This window comes from Lithobates pipiens, unplaced genomic scaffold (assembly GCF_037356315.1).
Source record: "Lithobates pipiens isolate NorthernLeopardFrog02 unplaced genomic scaffold, aLitPip1_a1.2 Scaffold_1, whole genome shotgun sequence".
NCBI lineage: Eukaryota > Metazoa > Chordata > Amphibia > Anura > Ranidae > Lithobates > Lithobates pipiens.
In genome coordinates, this window is record NW_027507685.1 from 202137701 (window position 1) to 202162509 (window position 24809).

General features: G+C 43.0%; 1 protein-coding gene across 1 annotated transcript in view; it reads left to right on the top strand.

Moving 5' to 3' along the window:
- Positions 1–24390, top strand: part of ACTN4 (actinin alpha 4) — a 103448-nt gene extending 79058 nt beyond the window's left edge. The window contains 11 exon segments of the mRNA XM_077480257.1: positions 6219–6369; positions 11010–11118; positions 11221–11361; positions 12798–12980; positions 13069–13203; positions 19361–19453; positions 19456–19542; positions 19625–19771; positions 20481–20561; positions 21011–21169; positions 22934–24390. Of these exon segments, the coding sequence (XP_077336383.1) occupies positions 6219–6369; positions 11010–11118; positions 11221–11361; positions 12798–12980; positions 13069–13203; positions 19361–19453; positions 19456–19542; positions 19625–19771; positions 20481–20561; positions 21011–21169; positions 22934–23092 (1445 nt within the window). The 3' untranslated portion in view covers positions 23093–24390.
- Positions 24391–24809: the final 419 nt, after the last annotated feature.

The following is a 24809-nucleotide window of genomic DNA, read 5'->3' on the forward strand; positions in this document are numbered from 1 at the left end:
TGGATCAGGGACTTCTCGCACTGTGCCCCCTGACAGTGGTGTGATGTCTGTATCCTAGAATCGTGCTGCTCTGTTTTTATAGTCTCTCATCATTGGAGTATATTTTGGCTCCGGTTGTTGCTGGGTCCTCTTGGCTGAGGATTTTTACTTTGGTAATGCAGAGCTTTGTTCCCAATTTACCCAGTTGTGCTTTGACAAGCATAACGGTGTCTTCTCTAGCAGATTCTATATTCCATTTGCCTGCAGTTTCTACAGAGCATTCCTTAAAGCTGAGCCCTGGGCACAAAAACCTTAAATGTATTATATTCCTCAATGGCCACAAAGCATAGAAGTCCACTTTGTGTTCACCAAATGCCTTTGCAAACCAAGATATTACTTTGTAAAGGTACCAGTGACGTCATCGCTTGCTGTACATGGTCTGTGCAGAGGTGAGAGTGGTGAAATACCCCTGAACAGGCCCCATCCACTACAGGCTGCCTTAAAGCAGAGGTCCACCCTAAAGTGGACCTTCCGCTCATTGGAACCCTCCAGCGCCACAATTGGCACCTTTCAGGGGGGAGGGGGTGCAGGTACCTGTACAGTACAGGTATCTGCACCCACTTCCGGCGTAGATTTTGCAGAAGGTACGCCCCTTTCCGAAGGTCCCCCGCTGCCTGCTGGGAAACGCACGGATCCCAGAGACAGCGGGGTCCATCCTTATTGTGCAGCGCAACTCGCACATGCACAGTAGGGAACCAGGAAATGAAGCCGAAAGGCTCCACTTCCTGATTCCCATACCCAAGATGGCAGCGGCAGCAACCGAGAGACTATCGAGAGATCGGCTTCGGGTGCCGTCATCGCGGGCGTGCTGGGCGGGTAAGTGTCATTATTTTAAAAGTCAGCAGCTGCAGTATTTGTAGCTGCTGGCTTTAAAAAAAAAAAAAAAACGGCGGAACTCCCGCTTTAACAACCGCGATACCTTTTTGAAGGCGGTTTCTGCATTTAGAGACCTGAACAATAAGGCCTCATGCACACGGACGTTTTTACAGCCACTTTTTTGAGCTTTTTTTGCAGCTTAAAAACGGCTGTCCATGTTAGTCTATGGCTTCATGCCCACCTAGGCGTTTTTGAGCTGCAAATGGCATAGGCGTTTTTAAGCTGTAAAAAAAACCCAGGACCAGTGCGTTCCGTGGCGTGGAGCTAGAGCTGTAAAAACGCGAATCGCGGGAAAACGCGCAACATATTTTCTTTGTTTTCTGAGTGCTATAGCCAAGAGATGTGTTTCTTAAACGCTACTTAACGCTAACGCTAAAAAACGCCAATGCAAAACGCGGTAAAAAATCACGTTTTTAACAACGATTTTTCCAGGCATCGGAGCTAGCTTTGCAGCCAGTTTTTTAAAACGTCCGTGTGCATGAGCACTAAATGGTTGGAGACACTTTTTAGAACTTTATTCTCTTTGGCAGTTCCTGTTTTGTGCCCGACCTTGGCTGTAATATTTTGCCAAGTCGTGACCAATTTGGTCCAGCTCCCTTTAGAAGGGGTCTTTTAGTTGATGTGGACCATCATAGAGCGTATGTTTTAATGTTAAACATTTGTGATGGCCTTTTAGAAGCCTCCTGACTTGTTTCAAAGGCCAAATGAAGTGCCAAGCACTCCTCTTTCCCAGCAGAACAATAAATTAGGCTGGTTTCTGTTCAGGTATTGGCTGCTGGGATCAGTACACTCTGCCTTTTTGGCTTTTCTTCCATTTAAATGTCTTCCTTCTCTGCCCCAGGATCGTTATGGCCAGGCTATCTGGTTGACCCTCATTGCTATTGAATGGGCAAAGTGGACCTGGTAATACTACTTGGATACACTATGGGCTTTTTCAGAGCATCCAGAATTTGTTGTTTCAGGAACCAATTTAATGCCCTGCTTCTTAGTCGCTGGCTTTAATGGGCATGGCTGTCTAAGCATAGATTTTAAAGAATGGGCATCAGTATTCGATTCCTGTGATGCTCAAAGCTAGGAAGGCCATTCTTTCAAGGTTTATCAATGGGCCTGGAAGGCATATCTTGCTTAGTGTAAGTCTCTGGGCTTTCACCCCAGAAGTTTCTCAGAGACAAATCCTCTGTCTAGTCTGTTTCAGAGACAATTATCTTCTCTGTCTCTGATTTAAGACCTTTGTGCAGGAAGTCTATCATGTGACCCCCCAGTCCAATTTCTTGTTTGACTCCATGGAATTTGATCACGAAGGCTTTTTCTTTACAAGGTAAGGCTCTGCTTTCCAGCCCTCTGTCTGGTTTCAGTTTGCTAAAAGTATCAGGTGGATGATTTTGTCATCTGATGGCATTCAGGCATTTTGAGCAACAGGCAGCCCCCAGTTTCCTGTTGCCAGCTGCTGTGTTGCCCACCCCTCAGTTGGACTACTTTTGGATGTCGCTGCATTCCTAAATTTAAGATTCCATTGAGAAGTATGGGTCTCCTCTGTGTTAGTGATTTTATCTCTATTATATTTTTATTTTTTTAATAAACATGTCATACTTATGTGCAAAGGTTATGAAAAGAGCACCCCCCGATCTTCCCCCCTCCTGGGATCCCCAGCCAACGCTTCTGGCTACTTCCTTTTTGGAGGTACTTGTATTAGCTTGATCCCCAGCCGCATTGCCTGGGCCTATACAGGCAGCGTGGCTCAGCTCTGCTCTCTGCTCCCTTGTCGCAGAAATGAGTAGTAATCTATTCTGTTTGGGATATGTTATGGAATGAGACTTGTATGTGTTCCAAGAAGGATTCACTATAGCACAACCTGTTAATACTGTGCTTTTACCGAGCCCTTTAAAATCTGAAAATCCATCAGGTAGTAGATGAGCTGTTTATGAGCTTTTATATTTTGCATTATATTTGTGGCTTAGGCAGGCTGTGCCCTGAAAGATAAAATACTTTGTAATAGGAACTCTGTTAATCTCTTGATTTGTCTGTGTACCTGACATTATCACCAGCATTGCGAGAAACTAAATACATTGAAATATTTCTCAGTTGAAATATTTCTCAGTTTTTGTAACTTCTCACAGTCTTTGTTCATCTTTACAGACAAAGCAGGAGTAGGTTGAGGAACTGCAAAAGAGCAAATCCGCTTTCTGCTGTTTGTCAAATCAGATTCTTTCCATATGAATTTTATGCAAAATTTCTGTATGTTAAGAGACCCAAAGTGCTGAGAAACTTCCTCGTTATGAATTCTGATTATCAGGACTTGCATTTTTTTTTTTATGTGAGCTGAGCAAATTGACAAACATGAAAGCTGGACTGATCTTCCTTGACCTGACCAATTCACTTAAAGTGGAACTTTTTTTTTTTTTTTTTTTTTCCTCAAAGGTTTTTTATTGAACAAAAGAAATCATACTTTGAGAAAAGGGCATACAAAACAAGTTAATGTGGGCAACACATTTTCTTAGGGACATATACATAAGAGTTAAACGTATGCATTAGCTTAGTCAAACCAGCTTGTGAATGCTGTGAATTTATAATAAGTCTCACGCTACATCGTTTGGAGCTCCTGTTATAGTTTCAGGGGCTTTAAGCCACCTCCCACATATTTTATCATATTTGGAGGGACCTCCCCTATGGCAACAGATGTGTTTCTTATATGATAATGTGTTATTCACTTCCACTATCCAGTGTGAAAATTCTGGTGGGGTGGATCTCATCCATACCCTGGCTATGACCTTCCTAGCTGTGAACAGGGTCTCGTGTAGGAATATTTTGGTGATCTTATCTAGTTCCAGCTCTGGAAAAATTCCCAACAGACAAGATTTGGGTTGCACTGTTATGGGGGGGCCCCTAGTGTCATGTAAGAATCGTACCACCTGCGTCCAGTACATCTGTACTTTAAAGCACTGCCAGAGGAGATGATAAAATGAACCAGTGTCCTGTCTACAGATTGGGCAGCTAGTGGCCTGATTTGGGGGTGTACCTGGCTATTTTGTGTGGGCTAAGGTAAGATATGATCTGTGTAATATGAAGATCTGGGTGAGACGGTCCGCAAGTTTAGGAGAGACCGATTTGCATTTATCAAGTGTGTCCATTAGTGGGTGGTTGTTTGCTGGAAATTGAGTCCAATAGGCGTGACAAAGCTGCAAGTACCTGAAATACATTTGATTCGTTCAAACTCAGTCTTCAACCTATCAAAGGATTTAAGTGTTCCCTCATTGACAATGTGGGACAGATAGAATATGCCCCTAGAACTCCACATATCACAGTCCGGGATTGAATTAAATTCTGGTAGGGCTGTATTGCCATAGGGGAGTGAATTTGCAGATTGCCCACATATTGAGTCTGGCCAAAGCTATATCCCATATCCTTTTATAGTGATACAATAATGACTTGTGGTCATTCATCCTGCTCACCCCTCCCATTTTACCTAGTTTTGCTGTGAAGGGGTCTTTGGTAGATCGTGTCCACCCTGGGCAGAGGAGACATAGGAATCTACCCCTATCCACCTTGTCTATGTGAAAGAATTCAGAGAACTGTGCTGCCAGATGATAATTGTTAAAATCGGGCAAAGCTGTTCCCGCAAGATCAGTGGTATTTTTAAGTTTATGCCAAGGTAGTTTGTCTGTTATTGCCCCAGACAAAGGGTTTCAGTATGGCCTCAATCAATCTGAAATGACCAAGTATGAGACTGGTGAGTGCCACAGTATATATAGGAGTCCTCCAGATATAGTAGGGTATAGCCAGCGTAAGTACTAATAATTTTTGTCACCTCCCCTTTACCAAGTCCCACTATCCCTGGGTGTGAGCGTATATGCCACCACCAGTGGCTCTGCCACCAGGGCATAGGGTAGCGGAGACAAGGGGCACCCTTGTCTCGTACCCCTGGACGGGAAAGAGCTTGGAGGGCCATCCATAAGCAATTACGTTTGCCATAGGAGACTGGTATAGAAGCTGTACCCACTTTATAAACCTTGAGCCTAATTCAAATTTATTCAGACAAATCCAAAGGTATCCCCATTCAAATGAGTCGAATGCCTTATCTGTATCTAAAGCAACTATTATCCTGGATCCAGATCTATCATGCATCATTTGAAGGTTGATAAAGTCGCCTGAGGTTAAGAGGTGTTTCTACCTGGCATGAAACCTGCCTGGTCCCCGTGTACCAGTGAAAGTATGACCTTATTAAGGCAGTTGGCAAGCACTTTTGCCAGTATCTGAACATCTACCTGCAAAAAGGAGATAGGCTGATATGACTCCGGGAGGTGGGTATCTTTTCCTGGCTTTGGAGTTGGCACTTTGGTGGCCTCGTGCATAGAAGCTGGGAGTTCAGACATTTCAAAAATAGAATTGTAGAGTGATAATAATTTAGGGACAAGTAGTTCCGAATAGGTGGAATACAATTCCACTGGTAGGCCATCTGAGACCGGCGCCTTGGACCTGGAAAACTGCTACAGCCTCGGCAATTTCATCCGTTGTGAGTGGTGCCTCCAGTTCCTTGACCTGTTCTTCCGTTAACTGTGGGAGAGGCAGGTCGGAGAGAAACGAGTCCATCACGGATGTTTCACCTGGGGCTTGAGTAGTATACAGAGTGGCATAGAAATCTCTAAATTGTGACCTTACCTTCCCAGGTTCAGTCACTAGAGTACCTTCAGGGGAGCGGAGTGAGACCACTGGTGGTCTCTCCTTGCAATGTACCAGATAGGCTAAAAGTTTCCCGTCCTCTCTCCATGCTCAGCTTAAAGTGGAACTAGTCGGAAAGAAGTCCTCCTAGATCAGCAATATTGTCTCCCACTGCTCTGCATATGCTCAGTTCTAATGTCAGTCCAGTGCCTAAAATTAGTAGAGGCCAATCTGCTCACACCCTAAAGATTTAACTATTGCTCTGGGCTTCAGAAAAAATGGTAGCCTCCAGCAAGGAGAATTAGTAACAACGCTGGAAGCAGTGTACAGCACACACTCCATTTTGGTAGCATAACTAACGTTGAATATATGTTCCTTGGCTAAAGAACATTATTTGGTTTAAGGCACCATCTTGAACTGTCTTCCTACAATGGACATTAATGCATGTATGGCCAGGAAGTGTGGACTGGCCAGTGTCATCGTATGGACAGGTATTTGGAACAGTTTAACTGTCAGGGGATATGGTAAGCAGGTTGGGTGGCTAATTTTTATATTTTACCTGTCCACCTACATTTAAATAAAAAAAGCAAAAGTGTGTTTTTGTGTGTGTGTTTAGTACGCTACCTCACAGGTATTTCTTTTAATAGGCAAGGAGACTTTGTTGAAGCAGAAGGACTTCGAAACAGCTACCCTTGCAGATATCAAGGCTCTGATCCGAAAACACGAGGCCTTCGAGAGTGACCTGGCAGCCCACCAGGATAGAGTGGAGCAAATTGCTGCCATTGCACAAGAGCTGAAGTGAGTGATCAAATCTATTCCTTATGTACAATAGTGGAGAGACTGCCGGTCTTGTGTAGTAAGGACTAACGATTACTGTCCATACCTGCCTACTCTTTTTTTTACATTTGATGCCTAAAGATTTTCATATTCTATCCACGATGCATTGCTTTACGGAGTTGATGACCTCCCCTTGCTGTACTTCTTTATTTTTTATTTTATTTTTTTTTACATTTTTTATAAAACCCAATACAGCTAATTTCAGGTTCCACCTCCTGCTGTCTCCAAAGCATTGGCCACTTATCACAACAAAAAAACAATAGGGATACAGGAAAAGGGGTGGGGCAAGCTCGACTTAACTTTTAAAGTGATACTAAACATATAAAATGTAATTGCCACAATCTTTGATTTATGTATACAGATTATGCCACTGTATTAGTATAAAAAAAAAACATGTAAGTACTTTATTTAATCATTGTTCAGAGTTCACGTTTCCCAAGTATTTCCTGTCCTGTAGTATATTACAGGTACTTGCATGGCACTGTCATTTTGCACAGCACTTTACATATATATTGTAAATTCACATCACATCAGTCCCTGCCCTAAAGGAGCTTACAATCTAAGGTCCTGATGTCACATCCATACATACTAGGGCCAATTTAGACAAGAAGCCAATTGACTACAAGCACGTCTTTCCAGCGTGGGATTAAACAAACTCAGGCACAGGGAGAACATGCAAACTCTAGGCAGGTAGTGCTGTGGCTGTTATTTTTAACCAGTGACCCTAGTGCTGCTAGGCAGAAGTGCTAACTCCTAGCCACTGTGCTGCCCAGTATTCTGCTCATGTCTAAATCTGTCTACACAGGACTGATTGGTGAAATGCTGGTTGCATGACATTAAAAAAAAAAAACACCTGGTGTCGAACTTTTAAGTTAACTGGCAATAGCTTTTACTTCACACTGTAAAGAGATCTGGGTGGAGGTTCTGCCAATCACAGCCTGTGTCTGTGGTGTTTGTGCTGGGACAAACTGTGAGCCATCAATCGCCATCTTGTATCCGACCCCTATAGTGTTTAGCATTATGAGGGCATGATGGAGGAAAGGGAAAGGCGGGATGAACAGTTTAGAAGAGAACTGAAACTGAAGCATGCTCAGTAGATGTCAACAGCTGGTCTTCACTATCTCCGGCTGCATCGGGATACAGACAAGGAGGGAGGGACAGTGAACAGCAGGATCAACCAGGAGTTGTGCAGTCTACAGAAAATGAATTCTCTAGTGGATGTGTATGAGCACGGCATAATATAGCATGAATTGATGATTTGAGTTTAAAACTTTAAACGTTCAAATATTGCTCATTATTTGTTGTCCATTTTTCTGAATCTGATTGTTTTGAATAACGAAAACAACTTTTTTTTTTTTTTTTTTTTTTTACTAGGTTTGGATAGTCAGGGGAAGGTTTAGAAGCCCTGTGAGGTCCTAACTGCTGTCTTTGGCTTTATTATAGAGATTTACCTTCATTTCTTGTCCAAATGGCATTTTACCAGACAGGAAGTGAGAGTAACTCCCAACAGCAACACTCTCTCTCTCTGGTGGGTGGCAAGTGGAATCTTTCTTCTCTTGAAGAGCATGGGGGCTGCTACTACTTCTAGATCAGCTAGAACATTCCCCTCAATGCACTGATTTCTCCTGCTAATCCTTGTCAGCAAGAGGAACCACAGCACCAGCAGTGGACTCAACCGGAGCACTTCAAGAGAACAAAGTTTCAACATACCACCTCCCAAAGAGATGCGTACTCCTTTGATAGGAGGCAGCTGCTGTAAATTTTCTCACCTGAGAGGGTGGTTTTAAAGTGCAGCGCCCCTTTTGCTAACAAAAAGAAAAGAAACCCTCTAGGTGATGTACAGTGCAAAGATTTTGTTGTGGATTCCTATTTTTTATTTTTTTTTCTACTCTGAAGAAACTTGTTTTTCACCATGTCCTTTCCAAAATTATTTCTGAATGGGAGGATCCGCGTTTTATTATATATTATAATTGGTTAAAAGAATCTTCATGTTTTAATGAGGGAAGTGCAACAAAGGAACCCACTTAAATGGGACTGTACTAGGCATACAATCAGATGAAAACTCTGCTTATAAAAGTATCAGAACTTTATTTAGACAAAGTACAAAAGAAGCTAAGCATTGGTGCACTTGATGCAGATATACCATATTCCAAGGTTACAAAGATGGAATGGCTGCTGGTTCTGTCTACATGGGTCTGTGTACCATAAGAGACCAAAATGTCCAATGTGTTTCAAATGCCACATTTTTGGATGACAGCAATGTCCAATATGTTTTGAATACCACATTTTTGAATGATTCTGTAGGGGTACAGACCTTCATTGTAATTATTCTCATTAGCTAGTGTGTCACAAATAACAATAAACCATTTGTTGCTATACAAATGACATGGACCCTTTTTGTATATAAGGGGATTGAAACCTCTTTCATAAAAACATGGTACAAAATAAAAAGTGTGAAAAGCAGTTTCAATCCTGTCATATACAAAAAGGTCCATATCATTTGTATAACAGTGGTTTATTTGTGACACACTAGCTAATGTTGCCTCCTTTTATTGTAGAATATTTACACTGTGAATGTCTGTGCCCCTGAAGAAGAATCCAAAAGTAATGTTCAAAACACATTGGGCATTTGTCTTTTATGGTACACAAACCCATGTGGACAGAACCAGCAGCCATTCCATCACTGTAACCTTGGTCTATACCATGTATCACACAAGTGCGAGTACACCCTTCACTTTTTTGTGAATACTTTATTATATATTTTCATGGGACAACACTGAAGAAATTACACTTTTCTATAATGTATAGTAAATGAACAGCTTATATAACAGTGTAAATTTGGTGTCCCCTCCAAAATAACTCAAAACACAGCCATTAATGTCTAAAGCGCTGGCAAAAGTGAGTACACCTAAGTGAAAATTTCTCTAAAGTGGACTGAATTCGCCATTTTAACTCCGTTATGTAAATGATTAGAGTTAGATTGTGCCAAGCATGTGTGGAGTACAAAGACAAGTGTGTCTTGCCTACAGTCAAGCATGGTGGTGGGAGTGTCATGGTCTGGGGCTGCATGAGTGCTGCCAGCACTGGGGAGCTACAGTTCATTGAGGGAACCATGAATGCCAACATGTACTGTGACATACTGAAGCAGAGCATGATCCCCTCCCTTCGGAGACTGGGCCCCAGTAACATAACCACCCCAAACACGCCTCCAAGATGAACACTGCCTTGCTAAAGAAGCTGAGGGTAAAGGACAAGCATGTCTCCAGATCTAAACCCCATTGAGCATCTGTGGGGCATCCTCAAATGGAAGGTGGAGGAGCACAAGGTCTCCAAACATCCACCAGCTCCGTAATGTTGTCTTGGAGGAGAAGGTCTCCAGTGGTAACCTGTGAAGCTCTGGTGAACTCCATGCCAAAGAGGCAGTGCTGGAAAATAATGGCCACACAAAATATTGACACTTTGGGCCCAATTTGACCATTTTCACTTAGAAGTGGTCAAATTTCACTTTTGTTGCCAGCGGTTTAGACATGTATGCGTTTTGAGTTATTTTGAGGGGACAGCAAATTTACACTCATACAAGTTGTACACTCACTACTTAGCAAAGTGTCATTTCTTCAGTGTTGTCACATGAAAATATATAATATTTACAAAAATGTGAGGGATGTACTCACTTTTGTGAGATACTGTATGTCTCAACCGCACCAATGTGTTTTAACTTTTATACTTTGTCTAATTTTTGTATAAAGTTTTTTGATACTTTTATAACCATCATTTTCATCTGATTTGTATGCCCAGTACAGTCCCATTTAGGGGGGTTCCATTTTTGTTCTATATCTTTTAGGGATGTGGTCACAATTTACATACTCCACAATTACATTATGTAAGGAGGAAAGCTGAACTGTCTAATCCCCTTTTAGTAGATATACCTAAAGGGAGTATCTCTTCAAAAATGAAATTCCTCTTGCAGGGAATGCCTAAAATGTTACTTGCATCACAGTGCAAATTTCTGAGCGATCCAGTGATCCAATCACAGAGCAGGGAATGGACATTGCATTACAAAAGAAGTTGTGAAGCAATTTGATATGCTATATACATTTTTTTTTTTTGATGCAGGTTTTTTTTCCCCCCTTTTAAGCTTGTTAACTCATTGAGTAGTGAAGGAAAGAGGACAATGACTTCAGCAATTTGCTGCTCCTGTATTTCTATCATGACAGAGTCTCTTTAGTCAGCTGTGAAATTTTGGACCTTGTTGCCTGATGTGCATCATTACTATTCCATGGCAAAGCTCAGGAAATGTTGTTGATGCATGTTGTGTTCTTTGCTGCTTGCAAAAGGTGTGTATGTGCATAAACACACAGTGCCCTCTTTGTTCATGGCTCACACACCATCATTAGAAACATTCCAAGCAGTGAGTTTCACAACTTCCACATTTCCAGGCTTGCCATGGCTGCAGTGAATAGCATCTTTTATTCCACTGACACGTGTAAAGGTTTAGTGAGGGGTGTACATGTGGGTGTGTGCGGTCTTTCCAGGGAGTACTTCTTTAGAAAGAAAAAAAAAATGTTGCTGTGCAGCTGCTAAATGTTTTATCTTTTTTCCAGTGAACTTGACTATTACGACTCCCCCAGTGTAAACGCACGTTGCCAAACTATATGTGACCAGTGGGATGTCCTGGGGTCACTGACACACCTCAGACGAGAAGCCTTAGAGGTAAGGGCAACAGAACTGCCTCAATTTATTTTTTTCCTCAGCTTCAGTTTTCCATGGGGAATCTTCATTGACCTGCATTTTATTTTAATTTTTTTTCTCCAGCAAACAGAAAAGCATTTGGAGAACATTGACCAGATGAACCTGGAGTATGCCAAGAGGGCAGCACCCTTTAATAACTGGATGGAGGGGGCTATGGAGGATCTCCAGGACATGTTTATTGTACACACCGTTGAAGAAGTTGATGTAAGTGGGCCCCCCCGGAAAAGTTGTCTTTGACACTCCCATGTCTTCCAATACTCCCTACTGGTCAGGATTAAATGTCCTAAATGGAGGCTCAGAAGCCAGTGGGACTAAGCTTGAATCTTTCTCAGCAGAAGTTGTGACTTGAATATGTAACTTAGGGTTTTTTTTCTTTAAATAACAAACATGTTATACTTATCTCCATTGTGCAGCTTGTTTTTCACAGAGTGGCCCCAAACCTGCTCTTCTGGGGTCCATCGGCGGCTGTCACTGCTTCCTCCCGCAGGTACTTCTCATGTTCATGCAAGCTCCCTCGCATGGTGAGAAGGACCTGTGGGCGCGCTCCCGTGATACAGCCGGCGTCTATAGCCGATCGCTGTATAACACGGCCCCGCCCTGGCGCATTGCGTCATTGGATGTGATTGACAGCAGTGAAAGCCAATGGCTGCGCTGCTTTCAATCCATCTACTCCAGCCAATCAGCGGCCAGGCTGAGCGGCGAAGAGAACCCCCCAGTTTTTAGGTAACTGTCATGTGCTTAAAGTGGTTGTACACCTTGGTCATGAAATCTGAGCAAAGCACATAAATCTGTAGTCGTTCCTCTGTTAGGCCCTTTTTCATATGAATCCGTCCAAGTGGCTTTCGCCTGCTCAGCGGGTGATCTCTCCACTGATCCCCACTGAGCAGACTGATGGCAGGTCTGTGTGCACTCTGCTATGCAGAGTAGGCACGGACACCGCTTACACTCTATGGGGCCGTCGGATGAAAACTGACTACATGCCAGTTTCCATCCGATTGTCATCTTTTGGCGAACATATCTCCATACATCTATTTTTAGCGGATTTTATCAGATCGGATGCGTGGTGGGTCTCAGCGGACACATGTCCACTGACATCTGTCGCCCCATAGAGATCAATGGGTGGTCCGATCTCATGCTGATAAGGCTCCTTTTGCACCAGCGGACCGATTAGGGTCCGCCTGTCAGTTTTTCAGGCGGACCCGATCAGTCTGCTGGTGTGAAAGGGGCCTTTTCAGCACTAGTCATTTCTGACAAGTTATCCCAACACCAGAGATAATTATGACACGGGAGGGAGCCATATGTGAGGTGTCCTTTTCCTCCAGTGCCCTCCTCTGTGCTACTGACAGATGCAGAAGGATTTTATCTAAATTCAGCACTTTGGAGGGGATGTAGAAAAGAGAAGAATGCAGATAAACAAGTTCATGTAGGAGACTGCTTTATCTGTGTATCATCAGAGGCCAGTCACTTCACTGGGTATATGTGAGGGTTTACAACCACTTTAAATTGGATTGTCAGGGCGCCTTTTTTTTATTTATTTTTTATTGCATTTCACTGCCGGGTTTATTACCCTATGATGCTACTTGAGGGGATTGTGTGAACCATTAAGAGAAACCATGTTAATTTTGATTTGTGCATTACAGGGCCTTATTACAGCCCATGGCCAGTTTAAGTCCACTCTGCCAGATGCAGACCGCGAGAGAGAAGCTATTCTTGACATCCAGCGCCAGGCCCAGAAGATTGCTGATTATAACCACATTAAGTTGACCGGTGGAAACCCCTACACCACAGTTACACCAGAAATCATTAATTTCAAATGGGAGAAGGTAGGTGACTACAAAAGGATGAGCACAAGGTCACCTGAGTACATCACCCAATTCTAATGAAGGAAATGTTTTGTTTGTTAAATTGCAGGTACAACAGCTTGTCCCCAAGAGAGACAATGCTTTGAAGTCAGAGCAAGACAAGCAACAGTCCAACGAGCGCTTGCGTCTGGAGTTCGCTAGCTTAGCTAATGTGGAGGGACCTTGGATCCAGAGCAAGATGGAGGTATGCAGTGACATGGTGCTGGCTTCACTGCTTTTTTTTTTTTTTTTTTTTTTTTCCTTCCCTTCCTAAAGAGAAAATACTCAATTGTTTGTTTTTAGCTAGTCAGACCTTATTTGACATCCTGTGTTTTTAAAGTCCAACTGGTGGTGTTAGTCTGCAAATGCTAGAGCACTGCCATCTAGTGCAGAAGACTGGAACTGCAATATGTTTCCTAATTAGTATGTTGAAGAGAGTGTATTAATGTGATGGGTACAGGCTTATTTAAAAAAAAAAAAAAAAAACGTTATACTTGCCTCCTCTTCTGATGTCCCTCTTTGCTGCGCCTAGTCCCTCCCTCCTTTGAGTGTCTCTCAGCCAGCAGCTTAGTACAGGGGTCACCCAAGCTGAGTCAGAGCTCCGTGTATCCATTCAGTCACAGAGCCTCAACCTGGTCCCGTCCCCTCTCTCCCCTGGCTGAGTTTGACAGCCGTGGGAGGCAATAGTGTTGCTGCTCTGTCTCGGCCAATCGGGAGGAGTGCACTGGAGGGGTGAGGGGATCGTGGACATTGCTGGAAAGAGGAGCTCAGGTAGGTAATGGGGGGGGGGGGGAAGACTTCTACACACAGGTTTTTTTTCTTAATGCATAGAATACATTAAGATAAACTTTCTGCTTTACAACTCCTTTAATCCTTTTTTGTTTTTCTTCTTTTTTGTTTTTCTTTTTGTTATCTCTTGTCCTGGAAACCTGTTAAATATTTAGCAGTTTGAACGCCTAGATGGTGTTTGGAAGCTTTCTGGGTTCTGATCTGTTCAACGTATAGCTCTGTTTCCAGCATGGTATAACTCATGCAAGGAGGTTATCTCCAAAATGCACAATTTCCTGTATATTCTGCTTATTTACTCTTATGAATCCACTGCTTTGCACAACTCTTCACTTTCTTTCTTGTGAGGCTACTCTGACAGATTAAATAAATTGTACTAGTTTAGTTGTAAGGCTGTTGGGGTCATATCATCTGCTAATAAATTATGCAGTTTAAACCTGCCATGCTCTCCCCACCTTTCCTCTCCTGACTAGTGTTAATGCCCTTTCACTGCATTCCCTTATGTCCCCTTGTTTGCTAAACCATTGGAAGGACAGTGTTGTGATCCCAGTCTTTACTGACCTCTGTTTCTCCTTTTACTGGCATAATTTAAAGCATTTTACAAATTTTGCTTGTGTGCTATGTTAAGAGCAGGCAAGTGAGCGTTCTGTGTATTGCAGCAATCCAGCAATGCAGTGGTTAAATAAAGGCCCTAAGCTTAGCCCCTTACAAAAAACGTATAGATGCTGGGTGTCTATAGAAAAACCATGTTCTTGAAGCGGGGCAAATATGTAGAGTAGAAGACAGCAGGGCAGAGCACCCCCACTCCTCCATTCCACAGAGCTCTAGTAGTGTTTTATTTTGGCTGTTGATGGATAAGGTTGCTGCACTTCAGCATTGTTACATATTTGCGTTTCTTCATTCCTAAAACACAAGTTAATTTTCTTAATTGTTCATCATGGGATTATCATAATTACAAAGTAGGTGAGGTTGAAAAAAGGCAAGTCTATAAAGTCCAACCTATGTGTGTTATATGTCAGTATTACATTATATATCCCAGTATGTTGTCGATTAGGTGTTTATCTAATAGTTTCTTTAAACTATCGATGCCCCCCGCTGAGACCACCACCTGTGGAAGAGAATGCCACATCCTTGCCACTCTTGCAGTAAAGAACTCTCTACGTAGTTTAAGGTTAAACCTCTTCTAACTTTTAATGAGTGGCCGCGTGTCTTATTAAACTCCCTTCTGCTGAAAAGTTTTATCCCTATTGTGGGGTCACCAGTACGGTATTTGTAAATTGAAATCATATCCCCCTATCAAGCGCCTCTTCTCCAGAGAGAAGATGTTCACTACTCACAACCTTTCCTCTTAACTAATATCCTCCAGACCCTTTATTAGTTTAGTTGCCCTTCTTTGTACTCGCTCCATTTCCAGCACATCATCTTTCCTGAGGACTGGTGCCCAGAACTGGACAGCATACTCCAGGTGCTAGTGTCCATTAAGCCCCGTACACACTATCAGATTGTCTGCTGAGTTTTTCCTTCAGATTTACCAAAACCATGTAGTAGAAGGGCCTGCCTGATTGCATACACATTGAAACTCCTAAGGTTTGACCTCATATTATATGGTTTTGGTAAATCTGAAGGAAAAACTCAGCAGACAATGTGATAGTGTGTACGGGGCTTTAGAGGAACAATAGAATTCGGGAACATTGGGGTTATACTACTGCCTTTAAGAGGATTTGGACAGGGGACAAAAAAGTGTTGGCTGGTCAAATATAACCCTTCCCACTCCCATGATTCAGTTTTTTGCTAGTGTCTTAGGAGGATGGGACTAATAATTTTTTTAATTATTTTTTCCCTTAGACCTTTATTTTATTAGGATTATTTTTTCTTCAATGAAGATCCTTCATTAAGCTGCTGAGCTCACAATCATTGCAGCTATATGGACAAGGCTGATCCTCAGTGCAGCCTTGGAAGCTGTACCCTGAACCTGCCTGACTGAGGATTGCAGGGCTAGCCTATGTGATCTTCATTTGTGGTATTTCCTAGACAACTAGTGTATTGGTTTGCTTACAGGTCCAGGGCTATGTCACAGCCACTGGTGTGATTTTGATCCCTGAACACTTTGGAGTATGCCTATGGTACGGGTGAAGATCATCTGGAATGTGACTTGTTCTGCGTGTCACGCTCTGTACTTTGAGACATGCCCTTTCTGTGGACATAGCGCACCATAACCATTTCTGTTGCAATTACCCTCAAAGGGTTAATGGGCTAGAAATGAAGTGCTTTGTCACGTGTGGTTGTCTCTTATTCCACTGTTTAGTGGGGTAGTTTGTCATTGACACTGTCATCTCCAGCCTTAAAGTGATTGTAAAGTCCTAAATTTTATTTTTTATTTTTTTCTTAAAAATAACAAACATGGTATACTTGCTCTGTGTAAAAGATTTGCACAGGGGCAGGCCACGTTCTCCTCTTCTCAGGTCCTGGCCCCTCCCTCCTGTCGAGGGCCCCACAGCAAGCAGCTTGCTATAGAGGCACCCGAGTCACAGCTCCCTGTGACCATTCAGACACTGAGACTGTTCGGCCCTGCCCCCTCTCCTGATTGGCTAGGACTGAGTCCTAGATGTCGAGGAACTTTTGGACATCGCTGGAGAAAATGCATTAAGATAAAAAACCTTCAGACTTTACAACCACTTTAACCCCCCCCCCCCCCCCCCCCCCCCTTTGTAGCTGGCTTTTTTTGAGTAATGAAGATGTCATCTAGATGTGTTTTTAAGTTGTCTTATTGAAGGCAACATGTTGACTTTCTAATGCAGGGGAAGAGGTCCTGTGGGTCACTCCATGACCTGCTAATCATAAGATGGCCTATTGTGGCATAAACGTCCTCCAAATCCGTTCCGGATGCATTTATGCATTTCTAGATGCTTTCCTTTTTTGCATGTAGGTGCTTTTACCACATGCCAATATATTTCTGTGCAGGAAAGAGGCAGCATGTTCTAGGCGCTGGAACTGAAAACACTTGTGTGAACTATGTTATTGGAAACCATGTAACCTACTTTCTATGCATTTGGATGCAGGAAAAAAAGCACTGGAACGCATGTGGTGTGAACTAGCCCTCAGCTACTACACATGGCAATAAATCAAGGTCTTTTGACAGCTGTGCTCTGCATTGAAGCTATTGTAACTGCACAGCTATTCCTCATTTTAGCGTGTTATCACTACAGATTTCTGTATTCTTGCATTCTGAGTTAATTTCCAAAAGCTGATTTGTGGCCTTGGGAACTGGGCTCTATATTGTAATTTTTGCATTAGAGTTGAAGCTCAGCCCTTACTGTGTCCTATTCTCTCCCTGTCAATACATTTACGCTCTGCCTGGGCCCTGTTTGGGGTTTTCCACGGTACTATCAGGTAAGACCTCTTGCATAATCTAGAAGTGTGAAATACAGTAACTGTGTATCCTGCTGCACTCCATAATATTGTCCACTAGAGGGTACTGCACATGTGCGCTCTGTGTTCCCTTCTCAGCCTTCAAATCGGGAGATTTTTTTTTCTTTTTCTGCTGCCATCTCTGATGTGCTTGTGGGTAATCCGGTCTCTAGATTTTTTGATTTTATTTTTTTCCCACTGCCTATTTTTAGGGTTCTAGTTGCCTCCAGCTTATTGGAATCTTCACCAGCTCCTGCTTGCCTGGATTTGTGAGCATGCAAACCTTGCCTTACTTGGGTCTGTTACTTCTGCTAAAACATACCTACCTTTTAGAGGACAATCCTGCTATAAACATGTCTTGTACTCCTTTAGGCCTGGTTCACACCTATGCAATTTTAGTGTGTGATCAGTTTTGCAGAAACACACTACAGTCCATTTAACATGATTTCCTATGGGTCACGTTCACATCTGTGCATTTTATAGAAATGCCAGGGAGCAGCAGGCTGTGTGTTTGGTTCTATAGACTTCAATAGATCAAAACGTGTATGGGGGGGGGGGGGGGGGGGGGGGGGGGAACGCAAAATGCACCTGGAATTTGCATCAAACTGCAACCAGCTCTAGGTGTGAACCAGGCCTTAGTGTTTTCAGTAATGGTGCCCCATCACTATCCTTAGAAGGATCAAATTTATTTTTAGCTGGGCTGTCAAAGACCTTGCCTACCTTCTTACTTTTTGGAAATTGCCTACAACCCCAATTACAAAAAACTTGGGGACGTTGTGTAAATCTACAAAAAAACAGAATGCCATCATTTGCAAATCTACACCCATATTTTATTCACAACAGAAAATAGAAAACATATCAAATATTCAAACTGAAAAAATTGACCATTTTGAGAGGGGGGGGGGGGAGGTAGTTTTGAAATTGATACGGTAGCAACATCATGTCTCAAAGTTGGGACAGGGCACACAAAGGCCCTAACCAGGAAGAGCTGGAAGAACATTTTGCAACTAATTAGGTTAATTGGCAACAGGTCAGTAACCTGATTGGGAATATAAAGAATGTTGGGGAATCAGTGTCTCAGAAGAAAAGATGCCTCACAAGGCATCCCCCCATAGTGTGGGATGCCTAGATCCCTACTGAGAGACTGGCTCAGACGTGGTCAGACCATGTCAGCTTGTCCAAACTCTACAAAGGTTTAGTTGGGACCTGAACTCTCCAAAGTATTCACGGGAACCTACTTGACTAGCCAGATATGGCTCAGTCAAGAATCTTCCTTCTACAAGATATACTCCGATTTCTAAATGATCAGGCCTCATGCACACTGGGCGTTTAAGCTGTAGAATGGGTGTGGTGTTTTGCTTAAAAAAAAAAAAAAAAAAAAAAAAAAAAAGTTTATGGCTTCAAAATGCTGATAAACACTCAATAGCTACGTTTTTTGCTTTTATCAGAATTGGGGGCATTTTTATAGCTGAAACTACTCTTAAAGTGGTTGTAAACCCTAGGGAAAAAAAAACCCTGCAAGACAGACATTGTGAGCTAGTATGCATAGCATACTAGCTCATTATAAAATACCTTAGATCGAAGCCCTTGCAGCGGTCCAGCACACTGCTCTGCCCGGGGACATGTCCCCGGAGTTATTTCTGGGTATCACGGGTTTCGGCACTGTGATTGGCCGGAGCCCCGCGATGTCACTCCCGCGTGTGCGTGGGAGCCGCCTTTAACAGCATGAACCAGCTGTTGCTCCAGTGGGCATATGCCGATGTCGGCACATGCTGATACAGGGGATATATCCTAAACTGTGCTGGTTTAGGAGAGAGATCCATGGTGGCGACAGGTAAGCCCTTATTATAGGCTTACCTGTAGTGAAAAGTGGTCTGTAAGGGTTTACAACCACTTTAAAACCCACTTTTCCACCAGCCATAAAACGCTCCTGAAAAATCACTAACAGCCTATATGTCACGAAGAATGTAGGATAACATGCTGGGGGCTTTACTGGCTGCAGAAAAAAAGTCTGAATCTAAAAACAGCAGCTGTAAAAACAACCAGTGTTCATGAGGCCTCAAAACTAACAATTATGTAGCTTTGTTTGAAAATGCCTTAATTGTATAATGGTAAATATAAAAACTGCAGTAAAATTGATGTTTGTGACCATCTTGTCTGCTCTGCAGGAGATTGGAAGGATTGCCATTGAAATGCATGGAACTCTGGAGGACCAGATGAGCCATCTGAAGCAGTACGAACAGAGCGTCAATAAACCACAAGCCTGAACATAGACAGACTGGAGCAACAGCACCAGCTCATTCAGGAAGCCCTGATCTTTGACAACAAGCACACCAACTACACCTTGGAGGTGAGGCTTGGCTGGATTGATTAATTCTAAAGTGTCAAGTCTAACTTTTTCCCTTTCGTTAACAACTAAACTTTTCTTGCAGCACATTCGTGTTGGCTGGGAACATCTCCTTACCACCATTGCTAGAACCATCAATGAAGTGGAGAATCAGATTCTAACGCGGGATGCCAAGGGCATCAGTCAGGAACAAATGCATGAGTTCAGAGCATCCTTCAACCACTTTGACAGGGTGAGCATCATTTTCATGATCCAAGATTGGCAGCAGAAGACGCAAGAATTTGGTCATACATTTATATATGCAAGAACTGCTAGTAATTGGTCAAGAGGGTAGCAAATGAGTGGGCACTCCTGTGTGTCCTTGATTTTTATTTTATTTTGCATAAGATTTTTCCATATGTATGTGAAATTGGCATTGTGGGCAGTTGTCGTAATTGTACTGGCCCGGCCTGAGCTATAATACAATAGTTGCAGTGGTCACCTGCAGTTAATGGCAAGCAATTGAACAATTGGGCAGGATTAATTGTAGCAACACATACCATATCTGGTATTCCCCATAGAGATTAATGATATGTTTGTTAGTGAATGTGGGAATTTAGCTGGAGGCGATTGTTGTCCCACAGTTTAGAAATTGGAAATCTTTCATGTAGCTCAGACCGAATATAAAAAGGGTAAATTGATGGTAGGATCCCCATTTCATGAACACTTTAATGTGTCTCCTCTTTCCCATCCTTAACCAGAAGGCCATTCTAATGTTTTCAGCACTCCCATTTGTCTCGTCTACTAATCATGTTAAGCATTCTGTAACGTAATGTTCTGTTTCTCTTCCATCAATCTCGTCCATCGCCTTCAAATCATTTCACTGCCTGTGTCTCCCGCTCACCACCGCTTGCCTTCTGGACCCACGTGCTCCCTTCCCTACCATGTTCTTCCTACCACAGGACCATACGGGTGCTCTGGGACCTGAAGAATTCAAAGCTTGTCTCATCAGTCTGGGCTATGATGTGGAAAATGACAGACAGGTACCAAATTGCCACGCTAGACCCAAACTAACTGTCGCTTTGTCTCTTTCTCTCTTTCTATCATTTGTTTTCTCAAACTGTCTTCTTATCTTCGCATCTTCTCTGCCTTTTTTATATTTGTTTTGGCGCTCAATTTTTCCTCCCTTATTTTTTATTTTTTCTTATTAAACATTCCCCACTTTTCTCTCTTTGCTGGTACATTTTTCCTTTTTCCATCTTTCTTTTATTGCTCTTTAAAGAAGAAGAGAGTTGCTGCTCTGGACATGGATGACTTTCGCGCTCTGCTTATTTCTACGGGATACAGCTTGGTATGCTCCTCACTGTTGCTCCTCACTCATGTTCCTCCGTGGTTCCTCCTGGTGTCCACCTGTGACTTCTCCTCCCAGTGTAACTATCATCTAGTCTATTTCTTCTGTATGACTGGGCTTTCACTTGGACTTTTCTTCTAGGGTGAAGCAGAATTTAACCGCATAATGGCAAGTGTCGATCCTAACAATTCAGGCATGGTGACCTTCCAAGCTTTCATCGACTTTATGTCAAGGGAGACCACAGACACGGATACTGCAGACCAAGTGATCGCATCTTTCAAGGTCCTTGCTGGAGACAAGGTGAGCTTAGTTGTAACTCGTACTGGATCATGTACTTATTTCTCATGTACTTCATAGGTAATAATCTTTTCCCTTTGATAAGGGCATACAGGCAGAGCTGATACTTGACATAGAAAGGTCACTGTAGATCTTGATGACTGTTCCTTTTTCATGCACTCCTCAACTTTAGTCTGCTTAGTGGAAAACAGATATGGTAGAATGTCGTACAGGGTACATCTCACTGCACATGTGTAATTTATACAGCCAGTTTTGTTCCCCTCGGAATGTGCTTTATACCAATACTATATTTGTCAGGTGTGGTTGGCCAATTCTACAAAGATTCAGTTCAAGCAGAAAAAAACTTCCCATCCCTTACAGCTGAGGTCAAAGCCATTTTAGCCTCTTTAGATTTGTAGTTGCCATGGTGCTGCACATGTGATCAGCTATGACCGTAGCCATTTGAGGGCTTCGTGGTTGAAAGCTGACCTAAGCACGCTGGTATCCGTGACAGTCATGACCAAAGGTATGCCTTCAATGTTACTGTTGGGAAATGGCTAAATCAGTGGGTTTAGTTCTGCTTTAAGAAGTAGTCCAGTGTAGCAGTGTAGGGCAGCTCTAGGGCCAGTGTTTACAATGGGCTTTTGTTTGCTTTGCTTCAACTTCTTTCTTTATACAAGTCTATGAGAATGCAAAATAGACTTGAAGCAGGTTAAATGCACCTGCTGTGGATTCTGAATCTGAGACCTCTCAAACTGATGTCCGATGCATGCTGCATTTGGCAATCGAAGCCCATTTACACTGGCTCATAATATTTAAGTCGGTGCTCTGAGACTATGAAATGGTACATTTCCCTATAGAAGGAATGGCATCATTTACCATGTTCAGTCTATAGAGACTGCTAACATGATTAAGGAATCCTATTCGATGTGGAGGACTTTACATGTGGTCCTGGCTCCTCCAAAGGGTCCCACTATTCCTGTTGCTTAAAAAAAAGCAAAAAATGTATAGCAAGACTAGTGTTGCCTCTGCACATACTGTCTGCAGATTATTTTTATAATACCGTTACTAATTATCTTCACTAGTACTAATGAGCAGTGGCGTCGCTAGGGAGGTGCAAATCGCAGCTGGGTAACACACCTACCAGAGGGGTGACACCCAGGGCCGTCTTTAACTTGGGGTAAAAGCCCGCACAGCATGTCCTAGTCCCGCCTGTCAAGATAATTGGTTGCTGGGCCCATCTAGCTTCCTAGCAACCACTCAGGTGCATGGAGGCCCTGGCATTCAGAGAAGAGAGATGTAACTTCCTCCTCCTCCTGAGCTGCTCTGCCTCTACCTACAGTGTTGTACTTCCCACTGACAATGGAAAGGTTGGGAGACTGACACCATGGTTTACTGCAGCTAATGTTTGTGGAGAGCAGCGCATCACCATTAATTCTAAGTACTGGTGTCAGTCCTGAACTGTTGCAGGATTTATTTCTACATTTTCATAGATAAAAGGAGGCAATAGGATTCCTCAAATCACAGGAAGGCAGCAGGGGTTAGCCTTTTAGAGGGCTTCTAGTTGTGTACCAGTTTCCTTGCCTGCACTAAGCAAAAAACACTAATGGCTACATTTTAGAAATTGGCCATCAGAGTTGAAGAATATGCAGAGTCTACAATGGTTTAGGAAATGCTGGCCTCTGCACTCTTTCTGTTCATATGTTGCGTACCTCTACTGTAGATTGTGATGCATGCTTGAGCCTTTTTTTCATACAGTACTAATTTTATTTCTTAAATTATTTACAGAATTTCATCACCGCAGCAGAGCTGCGCCGGGAGCTGCCACCAGACCAAGCAGAATACTGCATCTCTCGTATGGCACCATACCACGGTCCTGATACTGTGCCTGGCGCTCTGGATTACATGTCCTTTTCTACTGCATTGTATGGCGAGAGTGATCTGTGAGCATGATGGGGAAAGAGATCAACACTGCCCTACTGCCCTCCATCAGCTACTAATGCCTCTATTGCTGAAGGGGTGAAGCTCTGGAGGGACTAGGGGGGGACGCTGGCCTTTACTGGCATCCCCCTATCAGGGGAGAGAGGGAGGGAATCAAATGAGCTTATCATTCCCTTTGCAAGGAGGGAGGAGAAGGCAGAGCAGAAGCTACAGGACCACTCCTCCCCCCTCTGCAAAGCTATCTATGCAACGGCTAAGGGGCAGGGGTGCTTCCATACACCGCTGGCACATAGACTGCGCTTCTGGGTAACCTTTCATATATTGCACCCTGTACAGATTCTCCACAGCCCCCTCCCTCCCTCCCTTGGGTTATTTATTCCTGGTCCTTAAAGCCCCTGTGTGAGGTGCCTGGTCCAAGCCTCTGCCACACAGGGTTCCTAAGCATTCCTGTTTCTGTTCTTATCTTGTTCATCACCGTTTCATTGTGCCACGTTGTTTTGGCGACATCACAACATAGAGGGCTCCACACTGCAGGCAGGGGAGAGATCCATTAATAGGGGTTGCTTCACCTTCCCCCAACCATTTTATCACATATTTCCAGAGGGGGCACCATTTTTTTTTTTTTTTTTTTTTTTTTTTTTCTGCTCATCGGAGGCAGCTGGTATTCTATGATAAGATCTGTTACAAGAACCCACAACAAGCCAAGGGGGAATCATGTCATTCCACTTTTTTATCAACCATGTTTGAGGTGTTTGGAATAATGGTAAAGAATCTGGACACGAGACCAACATTCCTACTGCATTCGGTCACGCCCGGTGACCAAAACACATTATAATGTATCCTTAACATTCCACGATTTGCATAATATTTTGGTGACTGACTTCTTTTCTTTGCTATACATCCCCTTTTTCTACATTCCTGAACTTCCCATCACATCATGAGAATACTCTATTTTTTTCTTGTCTCTTTTCTGGCCCTGTCAAGGTTTTTATTTTTCCCTAAGGACCAAAAAAAAATTATAATAAAACTTTAAGAGGGTTACTATTTACTTAATTTAGGGGATTTATGATATAAATATATATTCACCTAGCAAAACCTTATATTTGCAGTTTTTTTTTTTTTTTTTTCCTTGTCTTCTAAATAAAGGTTGCTGATTGTTACCACAAAGTCTGTAACATTCCTTGTCTCATCTTTTTATACCAGCGGCCCACCAGGAGAAATGTCAGGGGGCAGCATCTCTTTCTATCATTCCTGCACCTCCTACAACTCCTTACAGAACAATAAAAGTAATATTTTTAAAATAAGCTTTGTGTTGTGTTTTTTTTTTGTACTTTGAAAAGAGACGTATAGACTTACAAGCAACCAAACATTTATACTCTCCTAGGTGGATGAAGCATCGATCCTGATGATGCACCTGTCCCTCATGACTGCTGATCACTCAGTTCTGACCATGAGAAATTTCATGCCATGGTTTCTTAATATGAGCCTGCATTTGGGTGTGGTTAAGAATACCACTGCTGCATTCTGGCTAGGTTCACACCATAGCTATGCGGGAACGCCGCGAATCCGCTGCGTTTTCCCGCATCGCATGCCTCCCGCCGGCAGTTCACACTGCCCTATGCGGACTGCTGGGAGTGTCAATGAAATCTTAATGACACCCCCAGACCAGTCCGCATATCGCAGTGCGATCTGCAAACTCGGACAGGAATCGGCTCGCATGGTG